This window comes from Marmota marmota, unplaced genomic scaffold (genome assembly GCF_001458135.2).
Source record: "Marmota marmota marmota unplaced genomic scaffold, marMar, whole genome shotgun sequence".
NCBI classification, from domain to species: Eukaryota; Metazoa; Chordata; class Mammalia; order Rodentia; family Sciuridae; genus Marmota; species Marmota marmota.
This window is the reverse complement of record NW_025999863.1, coordinates 523,193-537,664: the sequence shown is the minus strand read 5'-3', so window position 1 is coordinate 537,664 and position 14,472 is coordinate 523,193. Positions and strand designations below refer to the sequence as shown.

The window sequence follows — 14,472 nt, the reverse complement described above, 5'->3', positions numbered from 1 at the left end:
GAGCTCACCCCTGCGACCAGGGCCTCAGGGACGCCTCGCAGGCGTGCAAACAGCTCTAGGTGTTCGCGGCCAGTCAGCAGCTCGAAGATGGCGTCTGACTGCGGGCAGTAGCCCATGTGGCAGTGCGCGGCAGCTGGTTCCTGGGCCACGCTGCAGGTGGGAGTAGAGGGCGCAGAACTAGCTAGTTACTGGTCACACTGGAGGCACACACAGGGGTCTCAGGGCCACCACCCAGGACTACTCTGGTAAGGGACAGGAGGGTCTCAGGGCCTCCTCCATGAGCACGGTGTGGGAGGACCAGGAGCATAGCTGGTCGTGCGGGAGCTCCACCCTGCCCCCACCTGGAGCCCCCCACCTGGAGCCCCCTACCTGTGACCTGCCAGCACAGCCTCGCCCATGCTGGGCGGTATGTCCCCGGTCAGCATGCGGAATGTGGTGGTTTTCCCGGCTCCATTCACACCGAGCAGTCCGAAACACTGCGGGATGCCGGAGATGGTGCTGGGGAGGCCCAGCCCTGACCCCCACCTCGGGTTCCCCTGGCAGCAGCCCTAATGGCTCAGGGGGACCAGCCCTGTCCTTGTGTTTTTGGTGCCTGGTGGCAGCCTTGAGTTCCGGCGTGGGCGGCTGTGGGCGAGGTGGAGCCTGGGACAGACCCTGGGGTACTGGAGAGGCACAACACTGTTCTTCAGCGGGGAATGTTTGGGCCTTCTGTTTACCGACTAGGGTAGGTATCCCACAAAGCCCATACACAAGTGTGGGCACAACAGACTTCCAAATGTTTGCTGGCACGGGGTGAGCACAGTGATGCTTCATAAATGTAAGCATGCAGCAGGTGCTTAATTAATGAGGATATGTTGGCTCAAAACAGGAGTTCAAATCCTGGCACCCAGTAAGTGCTCAGTAAGCGGTGGTGTGCAGCCTCCCACCGCCCCAGCACCAGGTCCTTCACGGGGACTCACCTCACCTGGGGGGATCCCCAGGCACAGGCGGTGGACAGCTGGCATCCTCTGCCCATGGTACACCTAGGAGGAGGCAGGTCCCTGAGAAAGGGGGGTGGCCAGTGGGAGCCCCCGCCCGGCTCTCTGTGGCCACACCTACCTTGGTCAGGTCCCTGAGAACCAACACATCCCCCTCGGTGGCCCCTCTGGCCACCCGCTGCCGCTCGTGGGCCACATCCTCATCCTCCTCTCCCAGGGGCGGCCGTGTCCTCAGCTGGGGTCTGAAGACAGAGACACGCGTGGGTCCCAGGCAGGTCCCTGGCCCTGCCACCCCACCCTGCTCCCCACTGACTGTGGCAGGAGGCGGCCGAGGTGCTGCAGCAGGAGCGTGAGCAGGAGGAAGAGGGGCCCCTGCACAGACATGGCCAGCAGGTTCTTGCCCACCACCTCCCAGCGCAGGGGCGACTGGAACTGCCCGTCTCCTGTGGGGACAGGAAGGGAGGACTCTGTCCCAGGGAGTTGTGTCCTCCCCATCCGGCTCACCTGGATTCTCAAGGTAAAAATCAAAGAAGACCTGGGGGACTCACGGGCATAGAAAATAGAGGTCGGCCACCCCCCCTCCCTTATTTAGGTCATTAGATTTCTAGTGATGTGCCCCAAGATAAAATCAACTTTTACGACTTCTTTTCTACACCTCTGACTGGGCCCAACCTTGAGGCCACCTAGGGTGTCTCTCCCTGGAGGCCGTTGGTCTCCACTCTGTGTAACTGACTCTAGCATGGCACTTTTGAGGGGGCTGACCAGTCTCACAGGGCAGGAAGTTCTCACCCAGGCGCTCAAAAGCGTCAGCCGTGGCCTGGTTCCGCACCAGATCGATGAGCCCCCGGCCCAGGCAGAAGTGGGGGAAGACGAGGAAGATGCGTTTCAGGATGCGGCTCACCTCCTTCAGCTTCTGCTTGGGGGCAGGAAGAGGCAGTCGCGTCGGGAGCTGAGGCCACACTGCAGCCCAGCCCCAGCCCCACCCTGCAGAGCCCAACCTGATCCGAGAAGAGCTCCAGCACGAAGGTAGCCATGCTGCCGTTGATGCCCACAAAGAGGTTGATGCAGGTGAGCACGACGTAAGCCGTGCTGGGCACGGAGAAGAAGAAGGAGGCCGGGTACATGAGTGGCGTGATTGACCAGCTGCAGGGCGACAGGACCTCACTGGGCATCCCTGGGAGGAGCAGGCCTCCCAGCGGGCCTCTGATCATGCAGATCCGGGCGGACTGAGCTTTTAAGGCCACGGTGGAGATGACTGACTGGAAGGCTCCCAGGTTCCCACCAAGCTCCGCCTCGGCCCTCAAGAGCTGCTGCAGGGTCCCGTCTCCCTCGGTGCAGGGGTGAGGGCATAAGAAGGAGCCTGAGGGACGGGGACCTCACCCATACAGTAGCAGCAGCAGCAGGAGGGCAGGCAGGTTGGCAGGGGCCACATACGCCTTGTGCTGGAAGACCAGGAAGATGAGCACCACGATGCACACAGCCACCCAGTAGTTACACTGCACACAGATGGACGCCGCCCTCCTCAGCCACCAGGGCAGGACAGCCACCCTCAGCCCTGTGACCCCTCTGCTTCCTACTTTTTGGACAGGAGAACACGATGTGTCCCACGGTCCTCAAGACCTCACCCACGCGTGACAAGTCCCAGCCCAGAAGGGCCAAAGGGCAGCGAGCCCCCCCCACTCCTGGGCAGCCCCCGCACCATGTCCCAGACAAAGTTGCCCAGCCAGTAGAGGGCGGGGGGCAGACCCCCGACGAGCTGCAGGTGTTTGGCTCGCGTGACGCGCTCCTCAATGAGGATGAGGGTGAAGCTGGCCGGGACGAAGGACATGGCGAAGACCACACAGATGGAGACGAGCACGTCCACGGACGAGGCCACCCTGGGGGTGAGGGCACGAGGCTGCTCAGGGCCCGGCCACGCGTGCCCCGCAGGGACGAGGCTCCTGGGCCGCCGTGGGTGGCGGAGAGGGCCTGAGCCACGTGGGGAGGGGTGGTCGAGCTGCTTGGCAGGAGACGTTGCCCGGGAGGACAATGGGCGGGACAGGGACACGTGGAGTCTGGGGGGCTGGAGCGCGGGGGCTGGAGGTGGCCGGTCCGCGGCCTCGGAGCAGGTCGCGGCCCTGGATGACACGCTGCGGCCACGCTGCCCCGCACCTCAGAGCCACGGAGGTGGGCGGGTGCGGACTCACAGGGCAGCCTCGGACAGCTGCTCCTTGGTCAGGTTCAGGGGGTGGTTGAACGTAGTGATGCTGTAGGCCTGGTGGGCGGTGCCCCGGGGCAGGTGGGCATGCAGGAGTGCATTGTTGGCTCGGTTGACAAAGGCCACCATGGAGTGCCAGCCCTTGTTGTTGAACCAGATCTGTGGAGGCCACAGGGTCAGGGTGGCCAAGGCTGGACCCTCAGGGCCATCCAGCCGCCACCCTGGGTTCTCACCTTGAGGCTGTGGTGAGCATCCAGGCTGTGAGCCCACGCTGAGAGGTTGTGCAGGACATGGTCCAGGGCCCCGCCTGGCCGGGGACTCAGCAGGGCCCTCAGCTGCTCCACAGAATGGGCCACTTCCGTCCCTGAGGGCAGGTCTGGGTCTCGGCCCCCCAGTGAGAAGCCCCCATACCTGGGGGGCACAGAAAGAAGAGCTGAGGGCCAGGGGGGGTGCGCAGTGGGGCCAGCAACCCCAGGTCCCTCCTTACCTGACCTCATCCACCCACTTCTTAGTATTGAGGCTGTGGAGGACACAGACAGGGAGGGGTGATGGAGGTGCAGGGTCAGGCTGGGCATCTGGACCTGCCCCAACACCCCTGCCCAGGCCCACCCGGCCCGAGAGGCCCAGCTGCAGCAGGCCGGGTGCCATGTGGTGCTTACCCCTGGCGCACCAGGCTTGGGTAGGTCTTCACCAGGAAGTCGGACAGATTCCGGCCCGTCAAGTTTTGGACCACCTCCCCAGAGCTGGCCACTGCCTGGGGCGGTGGGAGGCCACCAGCCGCAGCCGGACAGTCGGGCAGCAGGCGGCGGGCACCAGGCTGGCTGCACTGGCAGGCTGGGGATGGAGACTCTGGGGTCCAGTTGCCACGGGCCATGACCCTGGCCACATCAGCAGTGGCCTCAGGGACTGAGAACAGGCAGGAGAGGGCCCCTGGGCACTCGGGCAGCCTGTGGGTCAGGGTGCAGGGCTGTGGGCACCCACTGCCTGTTCTCTGGAAGCACGGTGGCTCCCAGCTCCCATGTGCCACGGCAGGGGGTACTCCCCACCACAGCCCCGAGGGGACCTGGGGCCAGAGGGGATCCAGGCAGGGGGTACTCCCCACCACAGCCCCGAGGGGACCTGGGGCCAGAGCGGGTCCAGGCAGGGGGTACTCCCCACCACAGCCCCGAGGGGACCTGGGGCCAGAGGGGGTCCAGGCCGGGCCTCACCTGTTGGAGGTGTTCTGCAGGTGGGGCTCCTCCAGTCCTGCCTGCCCCAGCAGCGCCTTGAGCAGGTGGCCATACTTGGGGTCCCCCTGGGTGTCCTCACTGTGTGTGTGCAGATCAGAGCTGTGTCCCCAGGTGGCAAGCCCTCCCTCCACCAGCCCCTCTTCTCTGCACTCACCTGAAAAAGGACACCTGGGCGCCGTACATGGCAGGACTGAGCCGCAGAGCCGGGTAGTGCCCAAAAGGAGGCACGATGAGGCTGAACAGCAGGGCCAGGCCCACAAAGAGGGCGGGCAGCACAATCTGGAGGGGCATCCCATCAGCTGCCACTTCCATGACCCTCCAGGCTGGCTCATACCCTTCCTTGCTCCCGCTCTAGAACCACCCAGGGCTCCCTAGTGTCTTCAATAAATATGCACAGGATGAAGCTATTGAAGCGAACACTGAGGGGATGGCCAGAGGAGTCACCAGGGACTCTCCAGCACCCTCCTTTGTCCCAGGGCCCCCTCACCTGTGCAAACAGGCCCCAGCGGCTACGGCAGGCAAGTAGACAGCGCTTGAGAAGTAGGGCTCGGAGCTGCTGACGGGTCAGTGCCCAGCCCTCTACTCGTCCTGCAGTGGCTGGCGCAGAACCCTGCAAGGCCTGGGTCTCTGGGGCTGACCCAGCTGTCGGGGATGGGAAGGTCAGTGCTCTGGTGGTGGGGACCTTGGGGGATTATGGGGTGCGGGACTCACCCAGCTCCCCACTGTCCAAGGCTGGTTCCTCTGGCATGACCGTGGCCCCCAGGGTCCCATCTGGGACAGCCAGGTGCACACAGGCATGCTGCCCAGGGCTGCCATCTGCAGGGCCAACGGGGAAGGGGTAGTGTTAGTGTTGTTGGGGCCAGGGTCAAGGGTCATGGGTGGAAAGGTCAGGACTCAGGCTCTGCACTGGGGTAGACTCAGCCAGGCATCAGCTTGGCTTGAGATGAGAACCTGCTCTGGACCCAGGTTGTGGGTAAAGGTCACAAAGCTGCAGCCACACCTTCTGGGTTTGTGTCCGAGGCACAGTCCTCTGTCACCTTCAGGAAGATCTGGGGAGACAGCACAGGGGCTCAGGGTCGGGACCTGAACACTGGGACCTGCCACCTCAAAGGGCTTCTGAGCCTCCCCCACTCCTGGCGCGGTCTCCCCCAGGAACGCCCCTCCTCACTCCCCCGCGTAGCAAGCTCTTCTGCGTCCCCCAGGCTGCCCTCCTGGGCCCCAGGACTCCCACTGGCCCGCACCTCCTCGAGGCTGGTGTCTGAGATCCCATAGCCACTGAGGCTCAGCGCCCCCATCTGCTCATCCAGCTCCCGGAAGAGCCCGGCAAAGCCGCCATCCAGGGCACCCACGTAGGGCAAGGCCAACACCAGCTCCTGGGGCAGCTCTTCCACCAGCCGTGCCCCAGGCACCCAGCGCCGCACCAGGGCCAGGAGCTGAGGGGCACCTGCGTGAATGAGGTGCATCTAGGCCCTGAGGCCCGGGAGCCCCTCTCCCACCCGTCTCCTTGGGGAGGGGCCGTCCCTAGGGGCGGAGGTCAGGGCCAAGAACTTGAGGGCAGGGCTGGCTCAGGGTCCCTGGTCAGGTGGGCCTGTGTCCGGCTCAGCCCAGGACAGGTCAAAGGTAAGGGCCAGAGTGTGGCTGGCTCAGCCAAGTTCAGGCACCTTCTGACACAGCCCAGGTTGGGGCACTGGAGTCTTGTTGCCCTGAACAGGACTCTGCTGCCCGCTCCCTGCCCGGGGCCTCCCACCCAACTCACCCGCAGTGCTGCCCTGGCCAGAGCCCCTGCCGTCCTTCAAGTGGGTGTCCTCCTCATCCTGCAGACAGAGGGGCAGCCACAGATGTGGCCATCAGGCTGGACAGACCCATGGGGGTCAGGGCAGGGCCTAGCTCTGGTCCTCACCTTCACAGCACTGGCCAGGGGCTGGGGACTCTTCACCAGTGTCAAGTAGTAGCCAGAGCCCAAGTGACGGCGCAGGAAGAGTGGGGACCCACAGCAGCATAGGCGGCCACCTGCCACCATGGCCACCCGGTCTCCCAGAAGCTCGGCCTCATCCAGGTGGTGGGTAGAGAGGATCAGCGTGCGACCTGCACACAGGGCCCAGCCCCAGGTGTTGCTCTAGCTGTGGTCTCTGCTGGTAACCTCCTGCCCACGGCTCCAAGCTCCTCTCACCTCTCAAAACCCGGCCCGGCACTCCCACGTCAGACGTTCTGGGCCCTGAGGCACGGTCCAGGGGAACCTCAAGCCACCCCCCACTCTCACCTTCCCGGTACTTGAGCAGCAGCTCCCAGATGCCTCGGCGGGATGTGGGATCAACACCAGCTGTGGGCTCATCCAGGATGACCACCCGAGTGTGACCCACAAAGGCCATGGCCACGGACAGCTTCCGCTGCATCCCACCTGGTGGGTTGGAGGATCCTGGCGTGACCCTCCCTGCGGTGGGTATGGCTGCCTGTCCTCTCCACCCACGGAGACCTCAAGGCCTGGCTCCTCCTGGTCCCCAGATCCGTCCCTGGGCTTCTCAAGACCCTGACCCTGTGGAGCTGGCCTCCCCCGTCTGGGCTCACCAGAGAGGTGGCGTGTCTGAGTCCACCGCTTGGGTACGAGTCCCACGTCCTGCAGCAGACGCTCCTGCTCAGAGCCCACCACTGTGGCACGCGAGCCCTTGAGCTGCCCGTAGAACCACAGATGCTCCTCCACAGTCAGCCTGCGGCGAGGGGGGCGATGGCCACCATGGAGGTCCTGAAGCCGGCCCAGCCCACCCACAGGCACTCCAGGACATACATGTCAAACAGCACGTTGTACTGCGGGCAGACCCCCAGGTGGGGCCGGATGGCCTCCATGCTGGACTGGACGTCATGGCCCAGGACAAAAGCTGAGCCACCACTGGGAGGGAAGAGGCCGCTCAGGATAGACCTGGGGGGAGGCGGGAATCTGAGAGCAGCCTGTCACCAGGAGAGGGGCTGCAAGCACTTACAGAGCACCTACTTATGCTCACCCAAGGGGCACAATGTCTGCACTTGACAGAGGAGGGGAACTGTGCTGAGAAGACGCCTCTCCCAGGCCCATCCTGGGGGAGGGAACTGGGGTCTGGTCGTGTGCACCGCCCCCTCCCCATGCTGGCAGAAAACTCTGACCCCAGACGCCTTCCCCACTGACAGACAGACAGGGAAAGAGGAGGGAGGCCAGCTGCTCACAGCGTGGTGGTCTTGCCCGCCCCGTTGTGGCCCAGGAATGCAGTGATCTGGTCCTGGTAGAAGTCCAAGTCGAGCCCACGCAGGGCTGGCTGTGGGCAGCCGGGAAAGTGCTTCTCCAGCCCTCGAACAGAGACTCCAGGGCTCAGGCCCGGGGGCGCCTCCTCCACCAGCACTGAGGAGGGAGGCAGTCAGCTGTGGGGCCCTAGGGGCCCCAACAGCAGGGTGAGGAATCAGGGAACTGTGAGGCTAGGGACGGTAGGAGGGGCCTGAGTTGTGTGCAGGGGCTGGGGAGGATCTGATCTGGGGGAACCTGGCTTTTCATGGGGAGGAGTGGGGAGTCCAAACCGGGAAGCAGCTGTTAAGGCTTGTAGGGCCTCACCCCTTGGGTCCTGCGGGGCAGGGATGGGGTCGGGACCCTTGGGGGGTCCAGGCCCACACCAGTAGCTCCTCCGAAAGGGAAAATTCCACGGTTCGGGGATCCCGTACTGGCCTGGGGGAGAGAGGCTAAGTCGTGCTAACTCCCCGTGGAGTGTGCCAACTTCCAGCCACACACCTGGAGTCCAGACATCCAGGCAGGTGGTGGCTCTGCCTTTACAGGCAGCTACCTGTGCGAAAGTGCCAGGAAACACCACCCTCACCACCGGATGCACGCCTCCAGGTACTTCATGGCAGGGAGGCACCACCCAAAGGGACAGTCTTTTGTGCTCAGGCAGCAGCCGGAGACACTGCCCCACTCCGGACCTAACTAGGTGTCTCCAGGTAGATGACCCAGACCTCCCGTGGGCACTAGGGCCCCGTCTGAAGCCCCACCCACTATGGCCTACCTGGGCACACAGCCTCCAGGTACCAGATGATGAAGCCATAGAGGGTGGCGTCCAGCAGCAGGAGGCCTGAGACCTGCGCCAGGCTGAAGACATCTGCCGCCGGTCCACGGCCCAAGTTGTGCCACTGTGCGCCCTCACCCTGCTCCTCCAGCAGGGCCAGGCTCTCGCACCCGAAGCCGAAGGCCACTGGCGACAGCAGGCTCTGTAGGGGAGTGGGTGGGTCAGAGGGTGGCCTGGTCCTTGGGTGTGCCCGCCAGGCCCGACCGGCCCTCACCAAGGCCACGCGGCCACCCGTGGGCAGCCTGTCCCTCCAGGCAACACAGAGCACGTAGGGCAGGTACAGTGAGAAGTAGGCGAGGCCTCCACAGGCGGCCGCCAGGTTGGCACGCGAGAAGAAGATGCTCAGCAGAAAACTCTGGACCACGGTGGCTACCGCGAAGGCTGCCAAGAACAGGAAGACCACGGCCGGGTGGCTGTAGGGAAGGATGTCCCCCACCTGTGGAAAGCAAAGGAGTCAGGATTTGGCCCTGCCTCCTGCTTATAACCCTTGCACGCGCCCCTCCTGGGCCCAGAAGGCGGGGGCGCGCTCACCTTAAGCACCAGAAGGAGCAGCGCAGCGCTGAACAGGAAGGGCCCGAGGCAGCTGAGAAACCAGCCGAGCCAGAGCACCGCGCGGCTGAGTCCCATGGCGCGCATGGTGTCGCGCAGCCGCGTCTCCTTCTCCCGCACCACGGCCTTGACGGTCAGCGCCACTGAGTAGATCCAAGCCAGCGTCAGGAACAGCGGCAGCGACCGGCTCAGCACACGCAGGAACCTGAGGAACGCGACATTGTGGTGGATCTGAACACCCTGCGGAGCTCCCTCGTCCTCCTGGCAGGACCGTTCGCCTGGGAACCCAAGGCTCAGCCTTGGCGAAGATTCCTCGCCCCCGGGACTGGCGCCTAGGAATTAAGTGGCCTAGGAATTAAGTGCGGAGGGGCACGGCGCTCACACGTCGTCCACGTAGCACGGGTAGGGCATCTGCTGCAGGTAGAGGCCAGCGCGGGGGTCCGTGCCGCTGAGCACGCGCACAGCAGCGCGCTCCAGCAGGTCCTGCAGATACACGAAGCCGCCCCACACATAGCGCAGGTCAGTCAGGGGGTCCGCGGCCGGGCCAGGGTCCCAAAACCTGCGAGAGGGGAGTGGCGGTCAGCTGTAGGGAAGTGCTGGAAACTCTAAGGACCGGTCTTTCACAGCTTGATCTGCACCTTGCGGTTCAGTTACGCACCAGCCACGCCCACCACTGCCCTCAGCCCGGACCTACTTCTGTCTCATCCCAGCCTAGGCCACGCCCACGGCGCCTAGGCGCCTAGGCGCCCAGCTTCTGTCTAGGCTGAAGGTCCACGGTCGGCCCCGTCCACCAAACTCTTGCTCCCTCCCACCTGTCCCTGATCTTATTGGTCCTGGTAACATCATCGATGTCCATGCGGATCTTGATTCGCACGTGGCCGTGGCCAGGGCCCAGGTCTGGGGCTGGCTTCTTTGAGGAGTCTGCCGGGTCCTCAGGCTCCAGGAAGACGATGCCGGCCCAGAAGCGGTGCTCGGCCAGCAGCTGCAGGGCCCGCGACACCAGGGCTGCCTCCGAAGGCGAGGCCTCCAGCTTGTCCAAGGACACACACTAGGGGTATGAATCCCAGGAGCTGGGGTCTGCCCAGCAGGGTATGGAGGACCCCATCGGGGTCAAGGCAGACTCCTCCCCAGGACCTCCAACTACGTTCCCCCTCAGACCTCTGTGAAGCCCAGGGTATCTGTGACCAGGCCCTCTGCCGGACAGAGCCCACCTCCCCCAGGGCAAGATTTGCCTCCACCTTCGGATCCCCAGGTTAGCCTTGCCTCCTCTCAATGACTCAGACCCCCAGGCAGATGGCTCACTTCCATGACTTGGCCTAGTGTGCCCATCAGATGTCCCACATCAGCGTGGGCATCGCGCCAGCTGTAGCCACCCATGCTGGGGTCCAGAAAGGACTGCAGGGCCTCCGTCGGGTCTGGGCCTCCTGGTCCTGGCTGCCACCCCGATTTGTCCGGCCTTTGAAGGAGCCTCTGGGGGGTGTCAGGTGAGGAAAGGTTTGTATCAGGCACCCCTTCCTGTCTGTGGGGGCCCATCTGCCCTCCCACCACAACTTTCAACTTCCACCTCCATGCCCTGACCCCACATGGCACCCCCACACCGTGGACCCTCACCCTAGCCCACCTGCAGAATAGCCACATTGGCACTGTTGTTCATGAAGTCAAAGAGTTGGGGTCCCAGCACCCCCCAGACCTCCTGGATATCCCTCAGCAGAGCCAGCTCCTCGAAGGTCCGATTGACCTGCAGGGAGGCAGCACAAGACCCGTCCTGGCCCTTCCCACTCACCACTTGCCACCCTCTGGGGACCCCTGCTGAATCCTGGCCCCGGGGCCCTGCTTCCATCTGTGCCTCTGAGCCTGTACCTGCTGGTCTCTGACGGCCAACAAACTCATACTTCTTCAGAATGCAGCTTCCGAGACCTTCTGGCCTGGCTGTGACACACCTGGCCAGATACCGGGTGGTGTCTGGCCACTTCCCTCCCGCCTGGCACAGTGCCCTCACCTGGGCCATGAGCTGCCGCGTGAAATTCGTGTCAGGTGCAAATAGCAGTTTCCCCAGGATCAGCGGTTTCAGGCGCCTCCAGAGCAGGCGGGACAGTGGGTGGTCTCCCAGAGCCCCCATCAGCTCAGAGCAGGCAGGGCCTGGGGTGGGGGTGCTGTGAGGCCTTGCCCTCTGCCCTCCGCCCCACTTCCCAGGTGGGGAAACAGGCCATTCACTTACTCAGGCCTTTGTCCGGCAGGTTTGGTGCTGGGTCCTGCCCCACCAGCTCCCTCAGGTCGCCAGCCTCGTACCAGTTGAGGGAGAGGCCCCCTGGGCTGCTAGGCCCCTTAGCACTGCAGAGGGCTTCTGACACCAGCTCCAGGGGGCCACCTGTCCCTCGGGGTCTCTGCAGCAGACTCCGAAGCTCCACCAGGCTGGGCAGCACCAGGAGCTAAGGCAAGGTCAACAGAGAGCACTGGCCATCCTCCCACAGCACCATCCGTCTCCAAGCCTTACCCAGAGCAGGGACTCTGCCAGGAGCACCTGAACCGTCAAGAAATGTGCCCAGGCCATCCATCACCACCCCAACCCGGCTGGGGTCAAGGCTGGGTGGAGCCTCACCTCCTGGGCCAGGTCTTTGACTGCTTCCACAAAGCTGTCCATGGACTCCTGGACATGACCCAGGGCGCCCCCCAGGGATTCCTGTGGAGGAGACGGCAAGAACACCAATGGCCTCCTCTCTTCGTCCATCAGGTCTGTAGAGGCCCAGACCAGCACTTTACAAACAGGGAACTGAGGCTCTGAGAGGTACAGAGCCCAAGCTTCAGAACGGCTTTCCCTAGCTCCCCGCCTCAAGCCTCCCAAAAGGGGGGAGCAAGACAAAGTCAGGAGAGGCTGAGAGAGGGGGGGAGCACGTTCAGGAGTGGACTTGTATTTGGGAAGATGCTGTTCTTAGAATGTTCTGTCCAGAAAAGGCAGAAGGGGTAGGATTACAAGGGAGAACCCCAGTGGGCACACCTCCACCTGAAGCCACGCCTTGCTCTCCGAGCTGGGACCACGCCCAAGTCACTACGACATGCAGTGATTGGTCAGAGCCCTGTGCTTCGGGACTGGAAGGCGTGGTCATTCAGAGCGGCTTCCCACAGTCCAGGACTTGTTCAGTGCACCCTGGAGTCTCCACCACCATGCTAGACAGGACAGGGGACACTGACTGCTCCAGGGGCCAGGTGCAGCCCTGGCAGGAGGCTGGAATCAGGCCCCTGCATGGTGAGCACTGGGGCTCCCTGAAACAATGCCCCAGAGGCCGCTGCGCCCACCCAGCCCTGCCTCACCTCGGGCAGCAGCATCCCCAGAAGCTCAGCGGCCAGTGAAGGTCGCTCCTGCTGCCAGTCAGTCTGTGGAGGCCAGGCTGCAGGAAGGACACACAGAGGCACAGGGTTGGCAAGCCTCTCCTGAAACACCCCACTCCACCAGGGCCAGGCAGGCAGGCTGGGGCTCAGCGCTCAGCCCTCAGGGGCCCTCCCTACCTCTGCTGCTCACTGCCCTCAGCAGGGGCATCAGCTTTCCCAGGCCAGTCAGTGTCCTCTGGGCACTGGGACCCCCCAGTACAGTGCGTGCATCAGCCAGGAGCCGAGAGACCCTGGGGACAGAGTAGGGGAAGGAGGTGGGGTTTTGGGGGCACTCCTGGAGCACTGAGCCCACGAGCCCACGGGGGCCCCACCCCATGCCTCTTGCTCACAGGGAGTCATTGAAGTTGCTCAGGAGCCTGGGATTTTCACCAGGCGTTGGCTGCGGGAAGCAGGAGTTGTTCACGTTGCAGATGAGGCCCTGGAGCCAGGGCACAGTGCCCGCGGACGGCAGTGGCTTGTTGGGGAAGTGGCCTGTGGGGAGATGCCAGCTCTGCCCACCTCTGCACCACCCCGCGACTGCACACCTCTAGCAACAGAGAGCTCCGCTGCAATCCTTGCAGCGGCTGCCCCTGGGCGGATGGGGTGGCCCATCGCTCCTCCCCAGACAGTGTCTGGCCACGGGACTCACATTCGTGGTGCTCCAGTGGGGGGTGGGAGTGGCGGACAGCCACCAGGATGAAGAAGAGGAAGAGGGGCCACAGCAACTCGACCAGGAGCTGGATCTGAGCAAAGAAGGGGTGGGAGATTGTGAGCCCACGGGGGACACCTGCCCAGCCCGCCCTGTTCCGCACCTCGGGGCAGTAGCGTACCGGCTGTCTCTTGCGATACATGAAATTCTTCCAAAGCAGCAACATCAGCTGTGTCCGGAAAGCCATGGTGAGACTGAACAGGGACGGAGGGGTCGGGACAAAGGTCAGAAGCGTCAGTCTGAGGACGTGCTGTGTGGCTGCCGACAACAGCCTGCTCCTCTCTGAACCCGTCTCCCATTCGACCCTGCAGGGCTCCCAGAAGTTGGGACCGAGCCAGGTGAAGAGCAGGTACTAGATCTAGGGACGCTCCTCGACCCAGAAGGAGTAAGCCAATGGGAACCCTGCCCGAAGCCGTCTTCGCAACTGATTGGTTGCCAGGGCTGTCGCTCTTAGCGGGCTACCAGGGGGGGGGGGGGTCTGAGAAGACCCTCCTGAATTCTTAAGGGGCGGAGCCTCGGCTTAACGCTTTCACTCCCAGGCCCCACCCCCAGGCTGTTTGCAGGTCCCATCTCCGCCCCATCCCCCAGACCTAGGCAAAGTTCCCTTTGGCCCTGTCGCCCAGTGATAACAGCAACGAATACTCACTGTGTTGGGCATGTCACACGCCCGGCTGGCAGTACTAGATTCTACTTCATCTTACAGAAGTGGAAACTGAGCCCAAGAAGGGGCACGTACAGCGGGAGACCGAGCCCAGCTCGCCGCCGCATCATGTATCATCTCTCTCAGAGCGCGGAGAGGCTCCAGCAACACCTGACCATGTATTTCTCTAGGGACTGTTCAGCTCTGGGCTACTTTCTTGCACAAATGGGGAAACTAAGGCGCCCAGAAAGGCGGGAAGTTGCCAAAGGCCAACATCCATCTGGGGACTAGGACCTGGGACCGCGACCTCCACCTCCTCGCCAGGATTCTTTCTTAAGCAAGTGGCTTTTGGGATCTCTGGGGACCAACTCATTTACAAAGGGGTGGGGCTGGGATCTCTAAGTGGGAAAGGCACTGCAGGTGTATGTTGGCAAAGGTCCCCTCAAGTGACCCCCACGCCCACTTCTTCCTACTGAGCTTTAGTGGTCAATTCAGCGCCCCCAACACTCCCAGGAAGGAAAGGAAGGGTGAGTGGGATCGGAGCTCAGCCAGTACCTCTAATTCCCAGGGAAATTTGCCTTCCTCCCACCCCACCCCCACATTCTCGACTGTCGCGAGACAGTCCTCCTCTCCCGGTCCCCCTCACCGTTCCGGCCTGGATCCAGCTCTGGCCCGCCTTCCCTCCGCTGCCAGGGGGCGTGGCCCCTTTAAGAGAAGTCCCCTCCG

At 63.6% G+C, this 14,472-nt stretch overlaps 1 protein-coding gene across 9 annotated transcripts in view; it reads right to left on the bottom strand.

Moving 5' to 3' along the window:
* Abca7 (ATP binding cassette subfamily A member 7) overlaps window positions 1-14,466 on the bottom strand; it is a 17,972-nt gene extending 3,506 nt beyond the window's left edge. Inside the window, exons 1-42 of one of the 9 annotated variants that reach the window (XM_048811783.1) lie at window positions 13,753-14,364; window positions 13,278-13,300; window positions 13,228-13,238; window positions 13,047-13,140; window positions 12,748-12,889; window positions 12,536-12,648; window positions 12,341-12,417; window positions 11,631-11,711; window positions 11,250-11,460; window positions 10,653-11,170; window positions 10,334-10,501; window positions 9,844-10,079; window positions 9,414-9,590; window positions 9,014-9,236; window positions 8,697-8,918; window positions 8,423-8,624; window positions 7,978-8,088; window positions 7,599-7,770; window positions 7,186-7,317; window positions 6,969-7,108; window positions 6,664-6,801; window positions 6,304-6,488; window positions 6,160-6,217; window positions 5,645-5,847; window positions 5,404-5,452; window positions 5,115-5,219; window positions 4,891-5,045; window positions 4,558-4,682; window positions 4,383-4,481; window positions 3,834-4,121; window positions 3,662-3,694; window positions 3,408-3,585; window positions 3,164-3,333; window positions 2,677-2,854; window positions 2,358-2,473; window positions 1,976-2,120; window positions 1,767-1,890; window positions 1,291-1,420; window positions 1,099-1,219; window positions 960-1,022; window positions 370-476; window positions 9-150 (exon numbers count right to left, since the gene is read on the bottom strand). In XM_048811783.1, the coding sequence (XP_048667740.1) occupies window positions 9-150; window positions 370-476; window positions 960-1,022; window positions 1,099-1,219; window positions 1,291-1,420; window positions 1,767-1,890; window positions 1,976-2,120; window positions 2,358-2,473; window positions 2,677-2,854; window positions 3,164-3,333; window positions 3,408-3,585; window positions 3,662-3,694; window positions 3,834-4,121; window positions 4,383-4,481; window positions 4,558-4,682; window positions 4,891-5,045; window positions 5,115-5,219; window positions 5,404-5,452; window positions 5,645-5,847; window positions 6,160-6,217; window positions 6,304-6,488; window positions 6,664-6,801; window positions 6,969-7,108; window positions 7,186-7,317; window positions 7,599-7,770; window positions 7,978-8,088; window positions 8,423-8,624; window positions 8,697-8,918; window positions 9,014-9,236; window positions 9,414-9,590; window positions 9,844-10,079; window positions 10,334-10,501; window positions 10,653-11,170; window positions 11,250-11,460; window positions 11,631-11,711; window positions 12,341-12,417; window positions 12,536-12,648; window positions 12,748-12,889; window positions 13,047-13,140; window positions 13,228-13,238; window positions 13,278-13,293 (5,958 nt within the window). In that variant the 5' untranslated portion in view covers window positions 13,294-13,300; window positions 13,753-14,364. Of the gene's footprint in view, window positions 1-8; window positions 151-369; window positions 477-959; window positions 1,023-1,098; window positions 1,220-1,290; window positions 1,421-1,766; window positions 1,891-1,975; window positions 2,121-2,357; window positions 2,474-2,676; window positions 2,855-3,163; window positions 3,334-3,407; window positions 3,586-3,661; window positions 3,695-3,833; window positions 4,122-4,382; window positions 4,482-4,557; window positions 4,683-4,890; window positions 5,046-5,114; window positions 5,220-5,403; window positions 5,453-5,644; window positions 5,848-6,159; window positions 6,218-6,303; window positions 6,489-6,663; window positions 6,802-6,968; window positions 7,109-7,185; window positions 7,318-7,598; window positions 7,771-7,977; window positions 8,089-8,422; window positions 8,625-8,696; window positions 8,919-9,013; window positions 9,237-9,413; window positions 9,591-9,843; window positions 10,080-10,333; window positions 10,502-10,652; window positions 11,171-11,249; window positions 11,461-11,630; window positions 11,712-12,340; window positions 12,418-12,535; window positions 12,649-12,747; window positions 12,890-13,046; window positions 13,141-13,227; window positions 13,687-13,752; window positions 14,367-14,392 lie in introns of those variants that run through there. The other 8 variants (XM_015503568.2, XM_048811777.1, XM_048811798.1 and 5 more) reach the window with 8 other exon arrangements.
* Between the last annotated feature and the right edge of the window lie 6 nt (window positions 14,467-14,472).